General features: G+C 37.4%; 2 protein-coding genes across 4 annotated transcripts in view; one reads left to right on the top strand and one right to left on the bottom strand.

Annotated features, from left to right (window-relative positions):
- itsn2b (intersectin 2b) overlaps positions 1 to 11,065 on the bottom strand; it is a 54,392-nt gene extending 43,327 nt beyond the window's left edge. Inside the window, exon 1 of the mRNA XM_015043418.1 lies at positions 10,709 to 11,065. The gene's annotated coding sequence lies outside the window, so the exon portion shown is untranslated. The remainder of the gene's footprint in view (positions 1 to 10,708) is intronic.
- Positions 11,066 to 11,741: 676 nt separating this feature from the next.
- On the top strand, positions 11,742 to 20,904 carry gcfc2 (GC-rich sequence DNA-binding factor 2). 3 transcript variants are annotated; one of them, XM_015043412.1, is made up of 18 exons: positions 11,742 to 12,116; positions 12,833 to 12,931; positions 13,370 to 13,600; positions 13,691 to 13,942; positions 14,090 to 14,190; positions 14,384 to 14,529; positions 14,866 to 15,049; positions 15,823 to 15,946; positions 16,026 to 16,065; positions 16,158 to 16,249; positions 16,799 to 16,998; positions 17,076 to 17,220; positions 18,429 to 18,550; positions 19,281 to 19,357; positions 19,487 to 19,553; positions 19,651 to 19,797; positions 19,865 to 20,001; positions 20,622 to 20,904. In XM_015043412.1, exons 1-18 carry the CDS (start codon positions 11,804 to 11,806, stop codon positions 20,752 to 20,754), a joined length of 2,610 nt encoding a protein of 869 aa, XP_014898898.1. In that variant the 5' UTR covers positions 11,742 to 11,803; the 3' UTR covers positions 20,755 to 20,904. The 3 variants fall into 3 exon arrangements, with proteins under 3 accessions (XP_014898898.1, XP_014898897.1, XP_014898896.1); XM_015043411.1 differs by having other exon boundaries at positions 12,830 to 12,931; positions 14,093 to 14,190; XM_015043410.1 differs by having other exon boundaries at positions 12,830 to 12,931.
- The last annotated feature ends 403 nt before the right edge of the window (positions 20,905 to 21,307 follow it).

Here is a 21,307-nt window from a genome sequence, read left to right as displayed (position 1 = left end):
TACTATATGGGATTAAGCGGACATTAGGACATAAAAATGATGGGTGCATCTATTGCAGTTTTGGGATGAACTGATGATCTAAAATTATGTCTTTTCTTGGTGAGCTTTTCAAGAGCATTAAAATGAAAAATGATAAGTGACGATTACTAACTCCAGACATGAACTGGTGGGCCGATCTGCCAGTCTAACCTCTCTAACAGAAGAGCAGAAGAGGACAGTGGATGATTTTTAGATGTTTGCTGAGGTAGATGAGATTGGCTTCACATGTCAGTGTGGGGCGATCACCCGTCTCCCCAAATTAAGGAAATCGGTGCAGATAAATCAATTTGTTCATAATAAGGATTTAAATGTCCAATTGTAATTATTTTTTCTTTCTAAACACCAGCACAACAGTTTATAAGCTAAATGTAGAATAAAAAACAAACAAACAAAAAAAACAATAGTACATCTGGGTTACAATTTTTTTTTATTTTTACATTTAATTTTGAAATCTAAGCAGCTTTTGGTGCGATACTTTGAATCCTATAATCAATGAGGATTCAATGAATTTTGACTGTCAGCTGATCTCAGATTAGTCATTACATCAACTTTTACCATCTTTACCAGGGAATATCTCTTTTAAAGGTTGTGTGTGGGAAGAGGATGTGATCTGTAAACATGGTGCGTCTGAATCACAATTTCTCTACAAGCACAAAAGAAGAAAAAAGTTACTGATTCGTTCAATTCAACCAAGTACCACTAGTGAATACCGCACCATAACAAGGTGTTTGTTTTTGACATTTTGCCACATTTAAATATTTCTGCATCATTAAAGAAATGCTAATATCAACCTGAGTGAACATCAAAAGCAACTATTAAATCAAAATTTGATTTAAGCAACATGACTGGAGCTACAGGAAGTCCAACAGGAATGGGACAAAGACTATAAGGTTGTTTTTTTTTTAAAGCAGGATAAATGTAATGAATTTATAAAAATGCACTTAAACATATATAAACAAAGTCACATACAAACAATTATTGTGCCACCTGACTTTATCAAACTAACTTCAAATTTGCTCTGCTACATATTTTATCGATGTCATCTTTAAAAAAAACATTTTGTGGTTTAACACCAACAAAGTAGAAGTGAGCTGACGTAACATCTAATATTTATAGCTCTCTGCGTTATAAACGTATTTAGTTAATTCTTTGGTTTTTGTATTGTCGTTAGGCTTGTGCTGAACACCTGCTTCCTTTCTGATTATCTCTCAGCCATCGGTCGGTCACTCTAAACGAAGGAACAGAGCAGACGCCCTAATCTTTCTGCACAGCTCAGCTTCCTGTCTGATACCAAACAGTGGTAAACATTTCCTCATTAAACATCAGTCAAAAAAGTTGATTTTCCCAGACAAGAAAAGTGATATTGAAGGAGATATATTAATATTTAAGCACAGGAGGGAAGCAGATATTAGACCGATAAATGATAGTAGGACTCTGCTGATGCACGAGTTATTTGGTAATTAGAGGAAACATAATAAGGGTGAAAGTGAAGCCTGTGGTCTGGTTGTTACTCTCATACAGGCAGAAAACAGCAAGGAGGGACCGGGCCGCTGCCTGCCATCTGCCTCTTATCCGTCTCCACATCACTCCACAGACGATCCTGTCCTTCCATTCTTAACTTTATTCTTTTGTCCATTCAACCTCTATTTTCACTTTTTACTTCATTAATTTCATGGCTGAAAGGTTAATCTGGATTTCTCAGCACATAAAATGGTGCTGGTAGACATGAGAATGATTTAATTTTTCCAAAAAGTTCATGTATTTTTATCAAGTTTATTTATAAAGCACATTTCAGCAACAAGGCAGTTCAAAGTGATTTCTTCACATCATAAAAACACTAAAATACAAAAGTATAGAACACAGTCAACTACTGAAGCATTACATTTTGCAAAGTGGCATCATTACATATCACAATGTTTAGTATTTTTATTAATTATGGTTCAAAAGTAACTCTAAACATCTGGGCTTTTAGTCTAAATCATTGGTCTGCAACCTTTACAATGCTAAGAGCCAGATTTCCCTTCAGTGCAGCAAATTAAGATTTGTTCAGAACCACATATTTAAATTATTTTTGGTAAAAGGCTACTTTGGAAAAATTGTCACTTTAAAGATCCACATTTTAGTTCTGTTTTTGAGTTTCAGAATAAAGATATATAAATATAAGAATGTTGATATCTTTCTTTCTGAAATGATGAAATGAAATGAAATGAAATAAAAAAGCACATTATTTCCAACTTATTTACAAAATACAGTAGAACTTAAAATATTATAACTGGTATTTTTAGTGTCATTCTGTCATAGAAAATCCACTTAATACATGAAAAACTGATTAAACCAGGATTTGGTGATAAGATTTATACTTAGAAACATTACATGTTTCTAAGTATGGAGTTATTAAGAGCCATTGTGGATCATTCAAAGAGCCACTTATGGCTCCGGAGCCGCAGGTTGAAGACCCCCGGTTTAGATTTAAAGGGACTCAGTGTTTTTGATGTTTTACAATTTTCTGGCAGTTTGTTTAAGCCTGTTGCAACAAGTAATAAATCAACCCTTATATTATGAAACCTAATAAATAAATTGATGCTGTAAAAACATGCTTGCAAAGCAAAATGGTGGACCTTGGGTTGATGACATCACTCTGAACTATGGAGAGTGTTGCTCGGCAACAAACATAAAGAAAGGAGCAAAATTAGTTTCAAAAGTTTAACATCTGAGTCGATTTGTAGGAAAATGTTGGTAAAAAAAAAACACCTAACATTTAATACATAAGAGTAAAATAAGAATTATACATAAAAAAAAAAAGAGAAAATGAAAAAGGGAGCCACTGGTCAAGTAATTAAAGTTCAGCATCCAGCCGTAACCTAAACCAAATTCTTACCTAATTTGATAATTCAATCCTAAAATGAAGTCCTAAACAGAAAAAAACAGATACATTTAAAAAAAATCAATAACTATGTGCCTGTGGTGACAATTATTTGGCTGCATGTTATAAAAGCCTCCAACACAAAGGTTTCCACTCAGGTTTTAGTCCATTTGTAAAATAAATAAAACACAGTTTATCCCCACAATGTGTGTTTGACTGACAGATATGATGCTCATGTTGTGTGAGAGGAGGTAAGACGTTGTAACTGCATTCATCCCAACTATAAAACTACTGAATCAATACGGGGATCATAAAGTGGACAACTGGCAGTCTGGCACTAATGGAAAACTGCAGCCAGTTTGTTATTGAGCAGCAAGCTGTGCAGCAGACAAGCAGAACTCAAATTCCCTGAAAAGTCATTCATTTTATTATTTTATGTAAGATGGGACAACATGCACCAATCAGTGTCAGGTAAACTGCAAACCTGGCAGATGAAGGATATGACGACAAGACGGAAACATTACGTCCTTTAGGCGATGCAGTAATTCAAATGTGAAATAATTATGACACTCGTGTACATCTATAAAGCTTTGCAGCTACATTGCTCCTAAAGCAAGCTACATATTCATTGTTACTCCTAAATCAGGTCTTCCTGATTCTTGAATATCTGCAACTCCATTTATAGACATTCTTCAGGACACAAACTTCAAGAATCCATTAATAAACAAAACAATCAGAGGGTCAAAAGTAGAGCCTGGAGGTACTCCAACATTACTGCCAACAATTACAGAAAATGTCAACTATGCTAGCAAAATGTTTCTGATATGCAGATATAATTTCATCCATTTTTTCCATTAGATACAACTAGGCCTGTCACAATAACAAATTTTAAATTGTCCCAGAAGTTATTGCAATAAATGATAATAACGTTTTCAAACTATTTTCAAGTAACATAATGGTAATGACATCATAATAATGCAAGACAACATCCTCAAATTTCAATACACTTTAAATTCTGAAGAACATTTAACGCAGGAACTTGGAAGACATTTTAAATATCCAAAACAAATAAATAAATAAAATGAATTATGAAGTCTGTAAACATACTTGTCCTTCAGAAATAGGCTTAGTTGAGACAAAAGGACTACTTTATCCTCATCCAGCTTTTGTGAAAAACAATATATCATACAAATGGAAATTATTGAGCTTGTTTTAATTTACGATGTGATTAATTGATTTATTGCTCATCATGACGGGCCTAAATACAGCTTAAATCATGATGACCGGGGTTTCCTCCATAAAACTCGCTAAGCCCGGTCGAAGATGCGCTTGCGGCCTACCGTGTAAAATATCACTAGTGTTATTGGAAGATATTATTCACAATACCTGAATCCCAACTATAAAGTCCTAATAAAATGGAAACCTAAAAGAAAACCTTAAATAAACAAAAACAATGCTTAGCCTGGTGGGGGAGCAAGTAAAGCCTGGCAGCCCGCCAGGCTTGTAATACACCAGGGGAAACCCTGATGACTTTGCATTAAGGACCTTGTGGTTAACAGATAATATTACATAATAACTAGAGTGCTCTTCTCCACTGTTTGACATCAGATTTAATTATAGCTACAATAAAATTAACAAGTTTTGGATTTTCTCCAACCAACTGCAGCATCCTATGGTTGAAAAGTCTCTCTGACATCAGGTAGCATGACTCAGTGTCTGGGCAGATCTACTAAATCAGCAAGAAGGTCAGGCCAACTAAGATGCTTTTTACTGCTTTATAATCAATATGTTCAAATACAGGGAGCATAAAACAAAATACAAGACCAAGTATCCATCCAGTATGAGTCTGGAGCATTTTCTGTCTCGCCAGAGCTCAAGTAAACGGAGCTCTGAGGTTTTTAATGTATGGAGTGATCAGTCTTAAGCTGTGAGCTGATGAGAATATTACGCTGAAGGATTTTTAATGAATTGCTGCTTTGAGGTTTCGTGTTTTCCTGACCTACAGAACAGCTGACTTCAGGAGCAGACGCAGCTTTGCAAACCTCATGCAAATACTTTCAGAAACCATCCTGCGCTTTTCCTCCGAGTCTACACTGAGGTCTTGATCTGCTGAATGAGTCACTATTTGCATTATGATAAAGTCAGATGGAATCAGGGCAATGGTCAGCTACTGGAGCTCCACTTTCCATGAAAACCAACTTTCTCTGTGCACCAGCAGTGATGCAGTCCTTTCTTTCTAATTACACTAAAAACAAACAGCACTGAAGAACATGTTTATCAGCTGACGGCTACCAAATAGTGAAGCAATGAAGCAGAGTAGTGCAACCTATCCTGTTGCGGATTACTAAAGAAATAATTATACAAAATTACCAAAAGCAGAAATTGCACAAGGATGCAGTTGAATACACCTGAATGGACTAAATTATTGCTTACACTGATAAAATGTGTGTTTTGTCTGCACCAGATCCATGTTTGATTTGAAGCACCTTTATTGTCTGGATGATACATGTAGTGAATGTAGGATTATGTCGGTGGATAAAGAATGGGAATATTAACAAGTATATACTTCCTTAAATATGTAAAAACAAACAAATGTCAAATGTGCTAAACCCTTTTCATATCCAAGGCTCTTAAACTAATCGGTACGCAGTAGCATGTAGCGACTGGCCACTGGAAATCCACTGTGTAGCTGCGGAACACAACATAACTCTGAATACATTTATTCCTGGCACTGAACTCTCACTCACTTAAAGATTGTTTGCATATTTTCTAATCTTCGTGTATCCCCACTGATCAAACGTCAAAGAGAACCAGTTTCAGTCATCTCAATACTGCTGTCATGGTTCGACACATAAATAGAAATATGAATCATGTTGACTCCAACATGTCACTTATGAAACGGCCCTTTCACAAACATGCAGAGGTGGTGAAGCATTTAAGTCTAGACCGCTTCCCAGTCCCTGGAAAACAATAAAAACCTGGACATTATCATTAATTAATAAAATCCCCCTGGTCCGAACTGGAAAATTTTCATCAGCAACTCATAGGTGGAAGCGAAAGTGAAAGCACTGCGCAACAAAAATAATCACCTGCCTGGAACACGATGCACTAAATGATAAAGCTTTTAGGCACATAATTTTCTCAAGGAATTTTAATCAAGGAACTCAAATCATTCAAGGAATCGTTACAGCCTTATTACAAATACGATAACCAGAATTGACAATTTTACTGAAATGCCAACTGATTGATAGCTAGTATGTTCAGAGAAAAAGTGAGTCAGGTGAAATGTCATGTCATGTCTGACAAATTTAGGAAATATTGAGACTTTATTTTAATGAGGCCAGAGATTAAAACAACTGTTTAATGTTTATTTATTTATTGGCCAAATCTATCCTGTCATAGTTTTTTATGTGGCCTTCTACACTCCAAATTTCATCACCAAGTCCTTCCAGTTTTTCACAAATCTGCAAAATTCAAACTAAATCAACAAATATCCACATTTTTTTCTGATTTTACTGCAAATTTTCTAAATATTGGACAAAAACATTGAGCTTAAGTGACTGCTGCCTCAGCCTTACTTGATTTTATAGTCCATAATTGATACGAGTAATAAAATGTCATATTTAACATCATACATTTGCGCAAATGTCGTAAAAATTCCTAAACACTTCTAAACTGGTACCACAAAATCCATAATTTTGATTGTAAAAAAAAATAGATAAATATTTTTTTTTTAAATCACAGAGTCCTGGAGGAACAGTTATTTATTGATATTTTTAATAAATAGCTCTTCCAATTAGTTTAATTGGTTTTATCAATACATTCTCCCACAACCGGCCCATTAAGGACATTCAGATTTTTGATTTGGCCCAAAACGAAAATTTTACGCCCCTGCACTAGTCTTAAAAAAAAAAAAAAAAAGTAGATATTAGTCAAAAATCTGAATCAAGAGCTCAGACTTCAAGTACTTTTGGAAACTGACCAAGAAAAGCCGGGTAAGTCCATCTTTCATTTTCATATCCCCTCTAAATTAAGCATTATTATACAGAAACTAACTAATAACAGCAATACTCAACAAAACGCCACTGTTAGCTGGAGTTACACATCATAACTAAGCGCCTACATAAGCAAACTTATTTACTTTAATGTACTGAAGAGTTGAAAGTCGTTTTTTCCAAAGTCACAGGAAGCTTCTTGGTGAACTCGTGCAGCGGCGGTAAAATAAACACCCCACTTCCTCAGAGTGTGGTCTCCGTCTCTACGTTTGATCTGGTTTCATGGTCAAACCTCGCCTGGATTGGTTCTGGTTCAGACCGGGACATTTCTGTCTTTAACCCACCATATACACACAACAGAGAAGTGTTGGATAAATATCTCAGTTGGCTCTGACCTTATCTGCTTCAGCAGCAGCAGAGCTGATTTTACTGTTATCTCCCCTTTCTGCTTAATTTGCTTTTTCTCTTTGAGATTTGACCCAGAAAAGTAGTGAAAATAAAAAATTACAGCATTTTCCCAGTTTTTTTTCTTTTTCTCTAACCAAATCTAATAACTTGGGCAAATAATAAACAGCCGTTTGTGCTCTATTGCCTCTTAATTTAAATTTTCTCAGAAACAAGTGCTGTCCAACTGGCTATTTTACTGAAATGAAAAAAATTAAATTAAATTAAATTCAGCCGCCTCTCACACTGACCTCATAATATTGACATCAGCTTAAACCACAACACTATTTCTGCTTGATGACTTATCCTTTTGAGAGCGTCTCATTTATCTTTTCATTCATTTAAGAGACAAAAATTCACCAATAAACATCAGATTTCTCCCCATTAGGCAGAAATCCAGCTGTGGTGTTTGCTAGGATTGGATTGAGGTTTAAAAGGTTGGACTAGCTTCACTGTTTGTTCTGCTGGATTCTGTTTTTTTAAGAGGCAAGGCTTGCCCTTCCCTGCTTTGACCCACCCTGATTTGCACATAAACTGAAGAAAGAAAAAAGAAAAATGGTATTTTAAACTGGTTTTCCAGTCATTCTGTGGACATATTGCAATGCTCGATCAACATCATCTGCTTTTATTGTGGCAACAACATTTGAAGGCTTCTGAAAAATATGTTTTTGAGAAACTCACCAACTATCATAAAGCTAGCAAAAAGTTGACAAAAATATGAGGAAAATGTAGAATATCAGGATTTTTTAGTGGATTTAGCCCATAAAAAATGATTATTCAATAGATAACTGAGCATTTTCACATGAAAGCTGCTGATTAAACATTGAGATCGATATGGACAACAATCAACGACGCTGCATCTACTACAGGTTATATAAAAAGAGTCTAAAATCCAACAAAGAACATCAAGAATACCCTACATATACTTTTAGTGTGTGAATAGTGTGAATTTTTTACTTGTGACATATCAAAGATTTATGGAGTATGAATAATGAATATTAGGACCAAACAGCCAGTCAAGAATAAAAACAGATTCAAATCTAAGGCTGATTGATCTTTAATTTGTGACCTGTTTATGTCTTGTTCAAATGAAAATTATCCAGCTTCTCTCTTTATAGTTAATATGACTTATTTTGGATGGGATCCTTTTTTCCAGTTTTTATGTTTTAACTGGTCATTTTGGGTTAAACTATGTCTCTGATTTGGTTAATTTGTGCATTTTGTTATTTTAAATCACTCATTATGTCTTTCAGTGGTTGTTTTGCATTTGCACAGCTTTATGTTTATGAGATTGTAAACTTGTAGATCATTGCAATATAATGAGTACAAGTGCAAACATAGCAGCACATTACAGTTTGATCTATCTGCTATAAAATAATCAGTCTCTCTGATTGTGGTTTAATATAATAAAAACACTCCAACTACAATAAAAAAAACAACACCAGCAAAAAAGCTAAGTCAGATGTTGAACCAAAGATTTACCGGAAGTTGAGCAGAGTTTGGTTAAATAAAAAAAAAAAAAGTCAACTAAAGTTTTCAAATACTTGTATAGAAAAACTACAGCTGTGTTCATGCTTAACCAGACCAACTATGGTCCAGATTCCAGCAAATATTGAGAAGAATTTCTCTCTTAATTTTAGGATTAAGCTATCATTTTTTATTTAAAAAATAATTCTAGTTGAATCCAAGCTTATTTCAAGGCAAGACGTTCTCTTTTTCTGATACCCTTTGGGCCAATATCGCTATAAAGGCTGATAACGGATATTTACCAAGAATATTTCTCTACCCACAACCACACCGCTGACGCAGCTTCTCTGCTTCAGTTACACAATGCAGATATTTCGACATACTGATAAAGATTTTTATTAACTGTATAGCTAAAACTCACATAGCTTTGATGGAAAATAAATAAATTATTAAGAAACATCTGTATTAAACCCAACTAATCTAAATACAGGAAGGAAATCGGCGAGTTGGTAACGGTATGATGACTATCGTTAACTGCAAATGGTCTGTCAGTCAAACCTCTCTAACCGGAGAGCAGAAGAGGACAGTGGTTGATTTTAAGACCTTTCCAGAGGATGACAAAATCGGTGGATAAGATTGGGTTCACATGCAAGTTTCAGCCGATCACCAATCTCCCAAAATTAAGAAAATCTACTATTGTTAACAACAAATGTGCAGATGTCACCTGATGGCCCAATCTATCAGTCAAACCTCTCTAACAGGAGTCCAAAAGAGGACAGTAGTCGATTTTTAGACCTTTACTGAAATAAATAAGATCGGCTTCACAAGTAACTGCCAATCTCCCATCTCCCAAAATTAAGGAAATCGGCTGGCCGATAAATCAGTGCAGCCTTATGTATCATGTAACTGTTTACATCCGTCGCCGCCGTGATTTTTAACAACTTATCGCATGAACCAGCTTATTCACATGTGACTTTTATTTAATTTCTTATTCAATGGAAATACTGTAATTGTAAAGCTGTGTTTCTTTTTTATTATTTTTAGCAGAACATAGACAAAGATTTGCCCACATTTGTAATGGAAACACAGCTAGCCACGAGACAGAAACAGCCTTTGGTCAGAGGCCTCTTCAAATTTGCTGCTACACCGACTGCTACCAGAGATCCTCAATGCCCACAGCATCAACATCCACAACAACTCTTTTGAAGATACTTTAATTCCTCTTTAGAATACATATAGTATTTTTAAATTTTAATTAATGACTGTTTTAAACTCTTTTGAAAGTTTTATTAACATATCTAGAGATTGGGATTAGGTTTATCCTCTCCTGGCTTTGAAAGCTCACAACAGGCTGAATATCAAAGCCAAACCTGCACAGTCACTCTACAGACCTCTCCTTTCTGCAGACAATCCGCCGGCCTCTATGTGTCTGTTGATGAACTGATAGAGTTACATTCCCTGATCACTTGTCACCACTCACTGAGCCCTGCAACCTGTTTGACTAGTTTCAACCGAGTGGAATTTAAGAGACTTTCCGGCAAATCTGCCTTTGCAAACTTTCCAGCAACAGGCCTGATCTTCACTTTAAAACGTGAACCCATCCACACCGAACCTGCAAGAGTCCACGAACGTATCAGGCTAATGAGAACAGAACTTAGCTAGCTAACCGAACTACAACTACAGCCAGTTTGGGGGATCAGCAGAAAGGAGCTGCATCACTCCCTACAAACATCATTTTTACAACACATTTCCTGGAATCAAAAGTTGCGACACAAGCAAACACACCGGGACTATTTATAGCTCAAAGTATAAATAAAAGTTAAAAGTCATCGTTTTGTTTCTTTACAAAGCTAACATCAAAGTTACAGTCGTGCTTAGACAAGCAGTTTCGCTCGCGTACCTTTCACTCCCACGGTCAAACCAGAGAAAACACCAACTTCCGAGCCGCCTCAAAAGTATCTCTCAACACTTCTGGCGCTTTCTCGGACACGCTGTCAAGTTTACTGTCCACGGAGAGTCGAACCTGATGAGTTATACCCACGCTGGTAAACTCTGGGAACCTATTGCTGACAGCTCCGTGTGTCACACCAACAACATGGCTGACGACGACGACGAGTGTTCACCGGAGGCAGCGGGGCTCGGTTAACGTCCGACCGACGGCGGTGGGAGGAGACAGAGAAAAAGGGAGGGATACCAGCTCCACAGATGGACACACAGGGGAGAGGACGGGACATAGAGAGACAAAGGACACAGCAGCACAGAAATGACTCATTTCTTCACGTTAAAGGAGGAATTTACTGATTTTATCTCCAATTTTACAGAGGAAAACTGTCCTCTCAGTGGCGGCCCCAGACAATTTTTAAAGGGGCAGCAAGTTGAAATTTTTTGGGGGGCACAACTTAAAAAAAAAAGATAGATAGATAGATAGATAGATAGATAGATAGATAGATAGATAGATAGATAATTGTATAAATAGATTTATTTCTTGATCGAAGACCATAACAAGATGTCTTCCCCCACACCCTGCCATTATTGGTGGCGACTACTGGTCAACATTTTTCAAGTGGGAGTAATGGCCCCACCTAGCCCTCCTTTTGGAGTGCCACTTTGTCCCCTGCCTGAAACTTGGAAGCACGAAAATGTAGAGGGTCCATATCATTCATAAGCAACGGAATTAAAGTTAAAAAGAAAAAGAAAAATCAATTTGATTTGGCGTCACCACAGCATCACTAACATCTATCGTCAAAACTAGGTCTTTACTGATATTTGAGGCCCCAAATTAACTTTTTATGACACATTTTCCAAACCTGGAATAGTTATGAGAAACACTCTTATAAACCATATGATCAATTTTCTTTGAAATGTAGCCAGCTTACGCTTGCTTACCACAATATACGCTTGTTTACTACATTACCCATGGTGCATTGCTGCTGCTTTGCGACATTTTACCGCAAACGTCAGAAGTAACGTATGACAGGCCGTTGTGTAGACAGAAATGTTTAACAAGAAGCCACGGAGGAACTTTCGCCAGAGAAAACAGAGCTCCAGCGAGGATGAGGACCAACAGAAGAACGGCGGAGAAGGAGATGAACCCGAGGAGGCTCCGTCGGTGATAAACAAGCCTCCCAAAGCGGCACAGAGCCGCGGCATCTCCTGCAGCTCCAAGCGGGAAGCGACACCTCCTCAGGCGGTCAGCAGTGATGGAGAAGCCGCGGCCGAGGCGCTGGAAGTGACGGAGGACAGAGATGACAAAGATGGGACAAAGACGACGAAAAGTTCCGTCCTTAGTTTTACAGACGATAAAGAAGGTAGCTAAATTAATGCGCTAAATTGAATAAATAAATATTTTATGTCGTTGAAAGATGGCGACTTACATAAACGTTTCATATTCATATCTCTTGAACTTTTCACATTACAAGTATAAGTCACATTGTCAATACATGTGACAAAAGCATGTACCGGCTTTTTCTTTGATTGAAATAGTCGTCCGATTTAAAACAGGGGTCTTCAACCTGCGGCTCCGGAGCCACAAGTGGTTCTTTGGATGATCCACAATGGCTCAGCAAAGAATCAACTAATGTTTCTAAATACAAATTTTAACACCAAATGTTCGTTTATGCAGTTTTTCCACGTGTTGCGTTGATTTTCCATAACATAATGACTCTAAAAATACCAGTGATATTGTTTTGAGATCTATTTTATTTCATAATTAAGTTGGAAATTATATGCTTTTTTTTTCATTTTTCTTTAACTTTCACAGAAAGAACGAGATCAATCATCTTTATACTGAAACCCAAAAACAGAAATAAAATGTGAATCTTTGAAATAAATTTTCCAAAGTAGCCTTTTATTTAAAGATTAAAAAAATACATTTGCTATTCTAAACAAGTTTTAATTCACTACACTGGAGGCAAATATGGCTCTTAAGATTATAAAGGTTGCAGACCAATTATCTTAAAGTTGGATTAGGTAATAATGCTCAGAATGTCAACTAAAAACTTTTAATTTCTTTTTGTTGTAGCAGAAGAATCAACCTTTAAACTAAAGAGGTCCTCTGATAAAGCTGTGGTGTTTAAAGCCAGGAAGAAGGAGGCTCCCCCCACCAAGACGAGCCGCAGCAAAGGTAAAACCACCAAAATGTTCTCCATTTTCTGATTCCTCCTTCCTATAAATGTATATGAACCTAAATTAAGTCCAGATCAATATTTATCTTTTTAAAAATATATACAATTTGCTTTTGAGGTAAAAAAAAAAAATAAAAATAAAAACCTTCTTTGTCTGTAAACTACTCAAGTGGCATAGTTTTAGCTTCACCTGGTCCAAATTCTGTAAAAAATGTTACATTTTAAAATACTTATTTAATATTAGAATACTTATCTTGTTTGTACATTTGCTTCTTTTAATGTATTTTTAATACTCTAATAAGCCTAAAAAATCTGCAGAATGTGCCAATTTATCTGATTAATCATCAGAATATCTGAATACTAAAATAATTTATCTGTAGCTCTATCTATAATCATTGTGTGTTGATCAAATTTCTTCTGCGCTGAATGTCTTCCAGCTTCTGGCGGTGCAGATGCCCCACCATCTGTTTCTCCCAGTCATGGAGACAGCAGTGAGGCTTCACCGTATTCTCAGCATAGTGATGATGATGATAATAACGATAGCGATGATGATGATGATGATGATGACACCAGCAGTAACGATGGTGACAATGACAGTGACGGAGGTTTTGCCAGGTCACCTGCAAGTAGCTCCAACACTGACTCCAGCTGCTCTGCTGCCAAACCAAGTATGTCTTCATGTTTACTGAATGTATTTATTAAAGGAAGTTGTGATGAAGAAAGTGTGCTCAAAGTCTGTCTAACTTTTGGCTGCTCAGCTGTTATCCCTAGAGCAGAGGAGATACACGCAGCCAGGAGGCAGCGGCGCGCGGCACGAACCCAGAAGGAGTTCATACCGTTGGGTAGAGACGGCCGGAGCTCCGCTGGCAGGACCCCCGATCACTACAGCCGAGATGATGAAGAGGACAGAGTTGAAAATGACGACGACGATGAGCCAGACGACCATGAGAGAAGAATCGAGTTCGCCCCCCGAATGAAGAGCATCAGGGAGAGGATTGCAGAGAAACTAGGTAAAGACGAGGTGATACCGTGAGATAGAGCAACCAGAGATACTGTGAGCTTCAGTAAATAAAATAAAATAAAAGGCATCTTTTCAGAGGTGAAAAAAATTTTAAATAAATGCAAAAAAAATATAGAGTCTGGTTTATATTTTTGAGGAGGAAGTGACGGAAGTCTGTCAGGAAGTGATGAGGAGGAGCAGGAACTTTGGGAGCAGACACAGATTGGAAAGGGAGTCAAGAGACGACCAGGGGAACAGGTGAAAAAAAACCCTGTTTCTTCCCATTCTTCATTTTCTGCTCTTTATTCATGTCTGTTTCTATTTTATTTTCCTCTGCCCAGTGTGTTCTCCTCATTCGCTTTGTCCCTCTAATTCTGTTCCTATTGTCAAGTTTGACTATTAATTGGAAAAAGTTTTCTTTTTAACAGTGTCTTTTTTTTTTCCTTCTCAGAGTCCGTCTGGCAGCGAGTCCAGCAGCTACAGCAGCAGCAGCCGGCCAGACAGAGGAGGACACAAAAAGAGACTAACAGGGGCTAAGATCCCAAAGACCCTTCCTCTTGTTTCTGTCTCGACGGTGAAGAAAAGGATCACAAAAAAGTTAGTTTTCCTCTCATTTACAATGCTTGAATTTACATCACATCATAACAATCCACAACCACACTAATTCAGACATAGAAGCAACCTTAGAAGCAACACAAACATCTTGAAATTACACTGATAAGGACAAAAATTAATACTTTCAACTCTTATTGATAGTTAAAGGACTTGCCATAAATTTACTGAAAATAATGGATTTCTCAGATACAAACATTCAAGTTTCCATTCCCTGTGACCTTCTTTATTCCAGACTGATGCATTATTTTTAAGGTGTGATTGTGTTTTTGTTTCATCGACTATAAGATCACTTTTCCTCTGATTGTGTTTTGTCTCTAGACTGGACTCCCTGAAGGAGGTGTACAGAGCGCGGCAGGCGGAGCTGAGAAGGATGGAGGGCGACGCCGAGAACGCCAAGAGTTCGTTAGAGCTGCTGGAGGAAAGTTCCTCTGAGGCTCAGCTCAGGTTTTACAGAACCATGATCCTCTACGTCCACAACCTGGTCGAATGTCTGCAGGAGAAGGTCTGACTTCACCAAGGAAATCAACATTATTAGAAAAAAATTATGAAAACAATATGTGTCACTTACAAAGAAGACTTGACTCTCAACTGTATGGAGTATAAAGTTATTTTAAAAATATACTTAAAGGGACCTATTATTCAAAATTCACATTTTGCATATCTTTATGCTTCCATTTGGGACTCTGCTTCTGAAAAGAAAAAGAAAAAAACAGTGTTTGGCAATAACTTAATGTTTTTTGCTATCTGGAAAATGAGCCAGCAAGCCTAGGGAAGCCTAGCCCGTTATCTAGCAACCCAGGTGGAGCTCCAGCATGTTTGGTCAGCTGGTTTTTTCTGCTGTATTTGCTGTACAATGGCTGCTAGAAAAGACGAGTGTTTTGCTGACTTACCATCCATAAACCACTTGCTGCATTCTTGTTGGTTGAGCAGGAGGCTCCACTCCTCCTTTTCATAGATGTACTGTTGTGTAATTGTGCATCTGTTTGCAGCCATTTTCACATTCGAATAAAAACGTTGAGTTGGGAGCTGCTTATTTGGATTTAAAGTAACAGAGGCCTAGAATGGCTCATTCTGTCCATTTCGAACTCTTTTCAGAACTGACCAGCGTAAAATCACATTATCTAAGAATGATTCTGTGCAAAAAAATGTAATGAACATATTTTGTATTACCCATAGATCTATTCTAACCTGTTCAAGGAAGCATAATAGGTCACCTTTAATACATTCTTTATTTTTAATCGACTAAAACTTCTCACACTAATTTCTTGTCTTTAGATTATTGAAATCAATGCCTTGGAGCTGGAAATGCACACTCTCTTGTCTGACCACATGGAGGCGCTGTTGGCTCAGAGGCGAAAGAGGATAAAAGAGGAGGCTGACCGCCTGCAGCAGCTCAGCTGTACGTGGTTGCTCTATGCTGTACAACCAAACGTCCAGGAAGTGATGAAACATTTAAACTAACTCTTTGTCTCTTGTAGATGACTCAGAGGAACAGACTGGCAGCTCTGGTGTTCAGTGGTTAGTGAAATTTAAAATTACTTTCCTGTTTTAACTTTTTTCTACGAAAAAGCATAGTCCTTACTTTTAATTCTTCTGTGTGCGACTTGCAGTGAAGTGGCCAGAAATCCAGAGGAAGATTTTAATTTACCTGAAGACGCAAAGCTTTCTGCAGAAGAAGAGGAGAAGCTTCAGGAGACAATAGGTGAAAAACAAATCAATCTGTTTATGTTACAAATTTTCCCCGTCATCTCCTCCGCGTTTCTGTCGTCACGTCCTCGCCTTTGTAGCACATCACTCATTTCAGGTTGAAAAGTTGACGCCGCTTCGTGACGTAGTTCGGTTGAATTTGTGCAATTAAGGTGAAACTTAAGGAATTTGTTTCAAATCAGAACCGCATAAAGTCCATTTTTCATCCTACACCGGACTCTGTTTCGACCGTTTATGGCCGCCATCTTTGTCCCTGTATCAAGGGCTAGGATGACCAGCGGCGCTCTCTAGTGGTTGGCGGCCAAACTACAACACTGAAGGACGATCTAATAAGTTACGTAATTTAGTTAATCAATTGAAACTAATTTTAAATCTAATGAACTGTTAATCGATAATTAGCCATAAGTAAATTAATTGTTTGCTTTCCTACCACAGTGCATGTTGCGTTTGTACTCTATTTGCTACAAGTTTACTGTAGGTGCTTATTTTTTTGTTTTCACTTGATGGATTGTCTCACTTTGTGCCTTCTATGCTCTCTCTTCAGCTGACATCCAGTCGAGAGCTCGGGCGGTGTTTGCTGACGTCCAAGACGACTTCTGTGACGTTAAAAAGATTCTGTCTCGATTTGAAGAATGGAGGAGGTCGTACTCTGACTCCTACCACAACGCCTACATCTCTCTGTGTCTGCCCAAGCTGCTCAACCCCATCGTTAGGCATCAGCTGCTGATGTGGAACCCGTTAAAAGTGAGAGCAGAGATTGTAAACGATCAGGCTTGGCCAAACGCGTCGAGGTGTTGATCATTTCTGTGTTTGTGTCGCAGGATATTGGTGGAGAATTTGAAAACCTCCCGTGGTTCACAGCAGTGGAGACATTTTGTCACGGACACGGCCATGAGGAGCTGGAGCACACAGACAGACAGACGCTCTCTAACGTCATAGAAAAGACTCTTCTACCCAAAATGACCAGTAAATACCACACACTCTTCAATGTTTTACTGATGATGTTAACTTTTTAGATCCTATCGAGGTGAATTAATGGAGCTGTAGTCTGTAATTGTTTTGTCTATTGCTTACCATTTTATCTGTAGTTTTCTTTTTCATTTTCTTAATTCTTCATATTTCCCTTCTCAGGTATTATCCATAATGGTCAGTAACTAAAAGAAATAAGAGCCAGGCTTCCAGGAGTCATTAATTGAACAAATTAATTTCATAGTTTCCACTGAGTGTGCATAATCAAATCACAGTAACTAGTTTAAGTGAAGAATGCAAAAAACCTTTACTCAGAGAATTTAGGGAACCAAATGAAACTTTTTTTTCCTCTGCTCTTCACAAACACAATTGTTCAAAAATTGCATTATGCTTTTTTTTAATTTTTATTTATTTATTAGGTGCATGGTTTTATTTTAATTGTAAATTAAAATCTAAAAACATATTTTCAGCAGGAACACAGATCAAAGTATAACCTTTTTAAGCTCACTGCATAAGGATAATTTGAACATCAGAGAAAAGATAAGTGAACAAAAATAAATACAAATAAAAGCAAAACATACAAATAGAAAGAAAAACAACTTTCCCATCCTTCTTTCCCACATGTCTCTCACTTCCTGTGCATTTATATCTCTACACTCGTATATCCATTAGCACATATTCACATGTATATGTACATAATTATCAAAGATTAAATTATGAAGATGTAGCACCAGTGGGCTACTTTGAAGCTGTGTTATGCTTTTTTGCACATTACTCAAAACAACAAAGTAATATTTGTGTCTAAATGCAATTAAAATGCATCTGCTTGACTAATATTTTTAAAGAAGAAGGTCTTGACACGTTTTAGGAGACTACAAAGAGATTGTGGAGATGTTAGATTTCACATTAACAAGCAATGTTTATATTTCTAATTCTAATGTAGCTTATTTTGTACAGAATGGGACAAATCTGCTGACGATCATTTTTTATGTCAGAAAATGTGACAGAATGTAGAAAATACCCCAAACTGGGATTAAAATTTTGGATTTAAGCTGGAAGGCGACGGTGCTGCTGCCACTGCTTCACTGTGCTGCAGTGAGATCGTACTGCTGCTATCTTTACCAGCAGAGGTCACAGAGTTTTCTGTTTCTGTACGTTTTGTCTGTCAGGGCAAGTGAATAAATAATTTGTGTTTTTCTGCGCAGGCCATGTGGAGCTGGTGTGGGATCCTTTTTCCCACCAACAATCCACCTGCCTGTCTGCTGTCTGCCACAGGCTGAGGGAGGATTACTCCATCTTTGAAGGCGAGCAGAGTAAACCTGTGAAGGTGAAGCCAACAAACTAAACATTTATTATGTTTAGGTTTTGATGTTTATTTCCAAAGTTTTTTTTGTTACTGTAATCCTATTTTTTTTTTTTTTTTGTGCACGAGGTCATTCATAATACTAATTAAACCAGACTACAGTGAGACTTCTGCGACCCGCATTCGCAGAGGCTATGTGCAGCGCTGCACATAGCAGTGTACTGTTTGTGGAAGTAATGGAGTCGTTTATGCATCAGTTTAAAGTTTATTTAGCAATTAGACCTGACAAGATCATATCAAAGTGAAGAAAACTAATAAAAAGAACATTGTGGAGCATTGACTGCAGCTTTTGTAAAGAAATCTGTTTGAATTTGTAGTCAGAAACACTGGTGGTCTGATTGTGATCTGCTTTAGCAGAGCAGACTTTGTTCATAAGTTCATAATTATAATTTTGGTGCAGAAATATGAGGCATGTCTTACATCAACGACATAGAAATGAGATAAAATGCAACACGACCAATCAGAATGCAGAAGCTTTGAAAACTGTTGGATGTTTATCCAAATTAGTACCACACATAGAAGTGGCACAGATACTTTTGGGTGAAAAAAGAAACTGGGATGTTCAAACTGCAGTGAAACGGGCAGATATTGGTCACATATAGGCAAAACAGCAGATTTGGGTCTTATTGATCTGCTGTGCGAATGCAGCCTATGAAACTTACTTGAGATAAACTGTATTTTCTGTTTCTTGCAGGGGTTTATCGAAGCAGTGGTTCATAGGCTCAGAAGCTGTGTAGATGAAGATGTCTTTATCCCCTTGTATCCAAAAAAGTCAGTATACTAGAGTCATTGATCATTCACTGATTGGATTAAATTCCTTGTCTATAAAGGATCATTTCAGATTATTTTGTGCATCATCATCTCAGTCACACTAATGGTCCATTTGTTTTTTCCTTCCAGGCTCCTGGAGGACAGATTGTCCCCTCAGCGCCGCTTCAGAGACGAACAGTTCTGGATGGCTGTAAAAGTAACTAAAAGATCTCTTAGATTTTAAATGTTGTTGGCTTTAAATGTTTCCAGGCTGTTTTTTCTAAGCTAATCAGATTATATTTTGCCTTTATTAGCTGCTGGGGAACATGGGGAAATGGGATCTGCTGCTTCCTGAGTCCATTTTAAAAGAACTAATGCTGGACAAACTGCTGAACCGATACCTGATGATCACCTTGTCTAGTGAGATGCTGTCGAGCAGAGTTGTTTCTACACACAGAAAGGTATTTAAATATATCTAAACACAGAGTTTACCCTGGGATCTGTTTGTAACCTTCTCTTTGGCTCCAGATTGCAGAATGTCTGCCTGACTCTTGGTTTGAAGGAGAAAGCGTCTGTTTGCCTCAGCTGCAGAATTTCAGGAACGACATTGTTCAGAAAGTTCACAGCCTCTGCAAACAGCAGCCGTCTGAAGATCCAAGCAGCAGGTAATGCAGCACCTGTTTTTATGTAGATATTATCAGTCGACGTCACGTCAGTAGCCGCTCTACTGCGCATGTCGCCTTCAGAACGCAGTCGAGAATGCATTTTAACTATTTACAAAGAGAATAATAAAATAATTTACATCTGGCAGCCAGTGTAGAGCACTTATCTTCGCCTGACACAACTCCCATACGCAACTTTGATAAGTTTTATTTTTAGCACATCGATTCTGTACCTCGCACTGCCTCTCGTTAAATTGCTTTAATGTTGCTAGCAAGTAGCATCCAACGTTTGGGGCGTATTCTCTCGTCTTTTATCGACTCACCTGCAGCTTATGGGTCATTAAGACGCTTCTCATTCACTAATGTCAATTTGTAGCGACGTATCTTATCACGCTGTCATAAACAGTTGTAGTCCGCTGACAACATGCTAGCTAATAGCTAGCAGCGAGTTAAATGCGGGTAACCATGGTAACCAATAAGCGGTTAAAGGCGGGTCCGGCACTTGCTGCAGTTGAGTTGCGGACCCATCCGCTGTATTTACAAATCAATAATCCCTCTGTAGGCACGGAGATCCTTCCTGGCTGATAATTGTATCAACTTCTTCAAACTCTGTCTGCTTGCAGGGCTGCTGTGGTCGAAGAGCTGAAGGTTCTCAGTAGGTTGAGATGCTACGACTCCATCTTGGCTCTAACCGGGAAATACCACTACGAGGACGTCGTCTACTCTCATCAGCTACTGAACCAGGAAAGAGAATGAACTGGATGAAATAATAGACTCATGTTAAACTAATAAGTAAAACACATGCAGCTGTACAACAAATTATGATTTTAGTCAAGATATTTTTGATGTCTAATACAAATTGTTATATTTTTATGAATAAATGTTGGAATTTTGTTTATTTCTGAATTTTGTCTATTTCAGTTTATATAAAAATGGATATATCAGGGGTGTCAAACTAATTTTCATTTTGGGCCAAGTCAAGATTATGAATGCTTTTGCCAGAAGGTATTAATAAAACAATTAACTTTTAATATTATACCTTAAATAATATTGAACATCCTTTCACGTTGATGTAATTTGGCATTATAGAATTAAAAACTGATGTAGCTGGTCCAGATTAGGATCAACAACTATTTCCAAAAGAAGAGCCTATTTTACATCCAATTCTATAAAACAAAACTCACCTTGGCCGTCTAAAAGCAATTTTCTAAATATGTAATTCATAAAATGTTTTTCTATGAAAGCTAACAAAATTTAAAAAAAAATTCTATTTTCAGATTTTAGAACAAAACTGTAGTATAGTAGGAAA

Source organism: Poecilia latipinna, unplaced genomic scaffold, assembly GCF_001443285.1.
Source record: "Poecilia latipinna isolate Pla-1442-1.1 unplaced genomic scaffold, P_latipinna-1.0 Scaffold630, whole genome shotgun sequence".
In the NCBI taxonomy this organism is placed as follows: domain Eukaryota; kingdom Metazoa; phylum Chordata; class Actinopteri; order Cyprinodontiformes; family Poeciliidae; genus Poecilia; species Poecilia latipinna.
The sequence above is the reverse complement of the archived record's forward strand: the minus strand, read 5'-3'. Positions and strand labels throughout refer to the sequence as shown.

Excerpts from the sequence above, each read along its gene's own strand:
- gcfc2 (XM_015043410.1), top strand. The coding sequence starts at position 11,804 with ATGTTTAACAAGAAGCCACGGAGGAACTTTCGCCAGAGAAAACAGAGC. Across the intron at positions 12,117-12,829 it reads TTTTACAGACGATAAAGAAG|CAGAAGAATCAACCTTTAAA; the intron begins GTAGCTAAATTA and ends TTTTTGTTGTAG. Across the intron at positions 16,066-16,157 it reads GGCAGCTCTGGTGTTCAGTG|TGAAGTGGCCAGAAATCCAG; the intron begins GTTAGTGAAATT and ends TGCGACTTGCAG.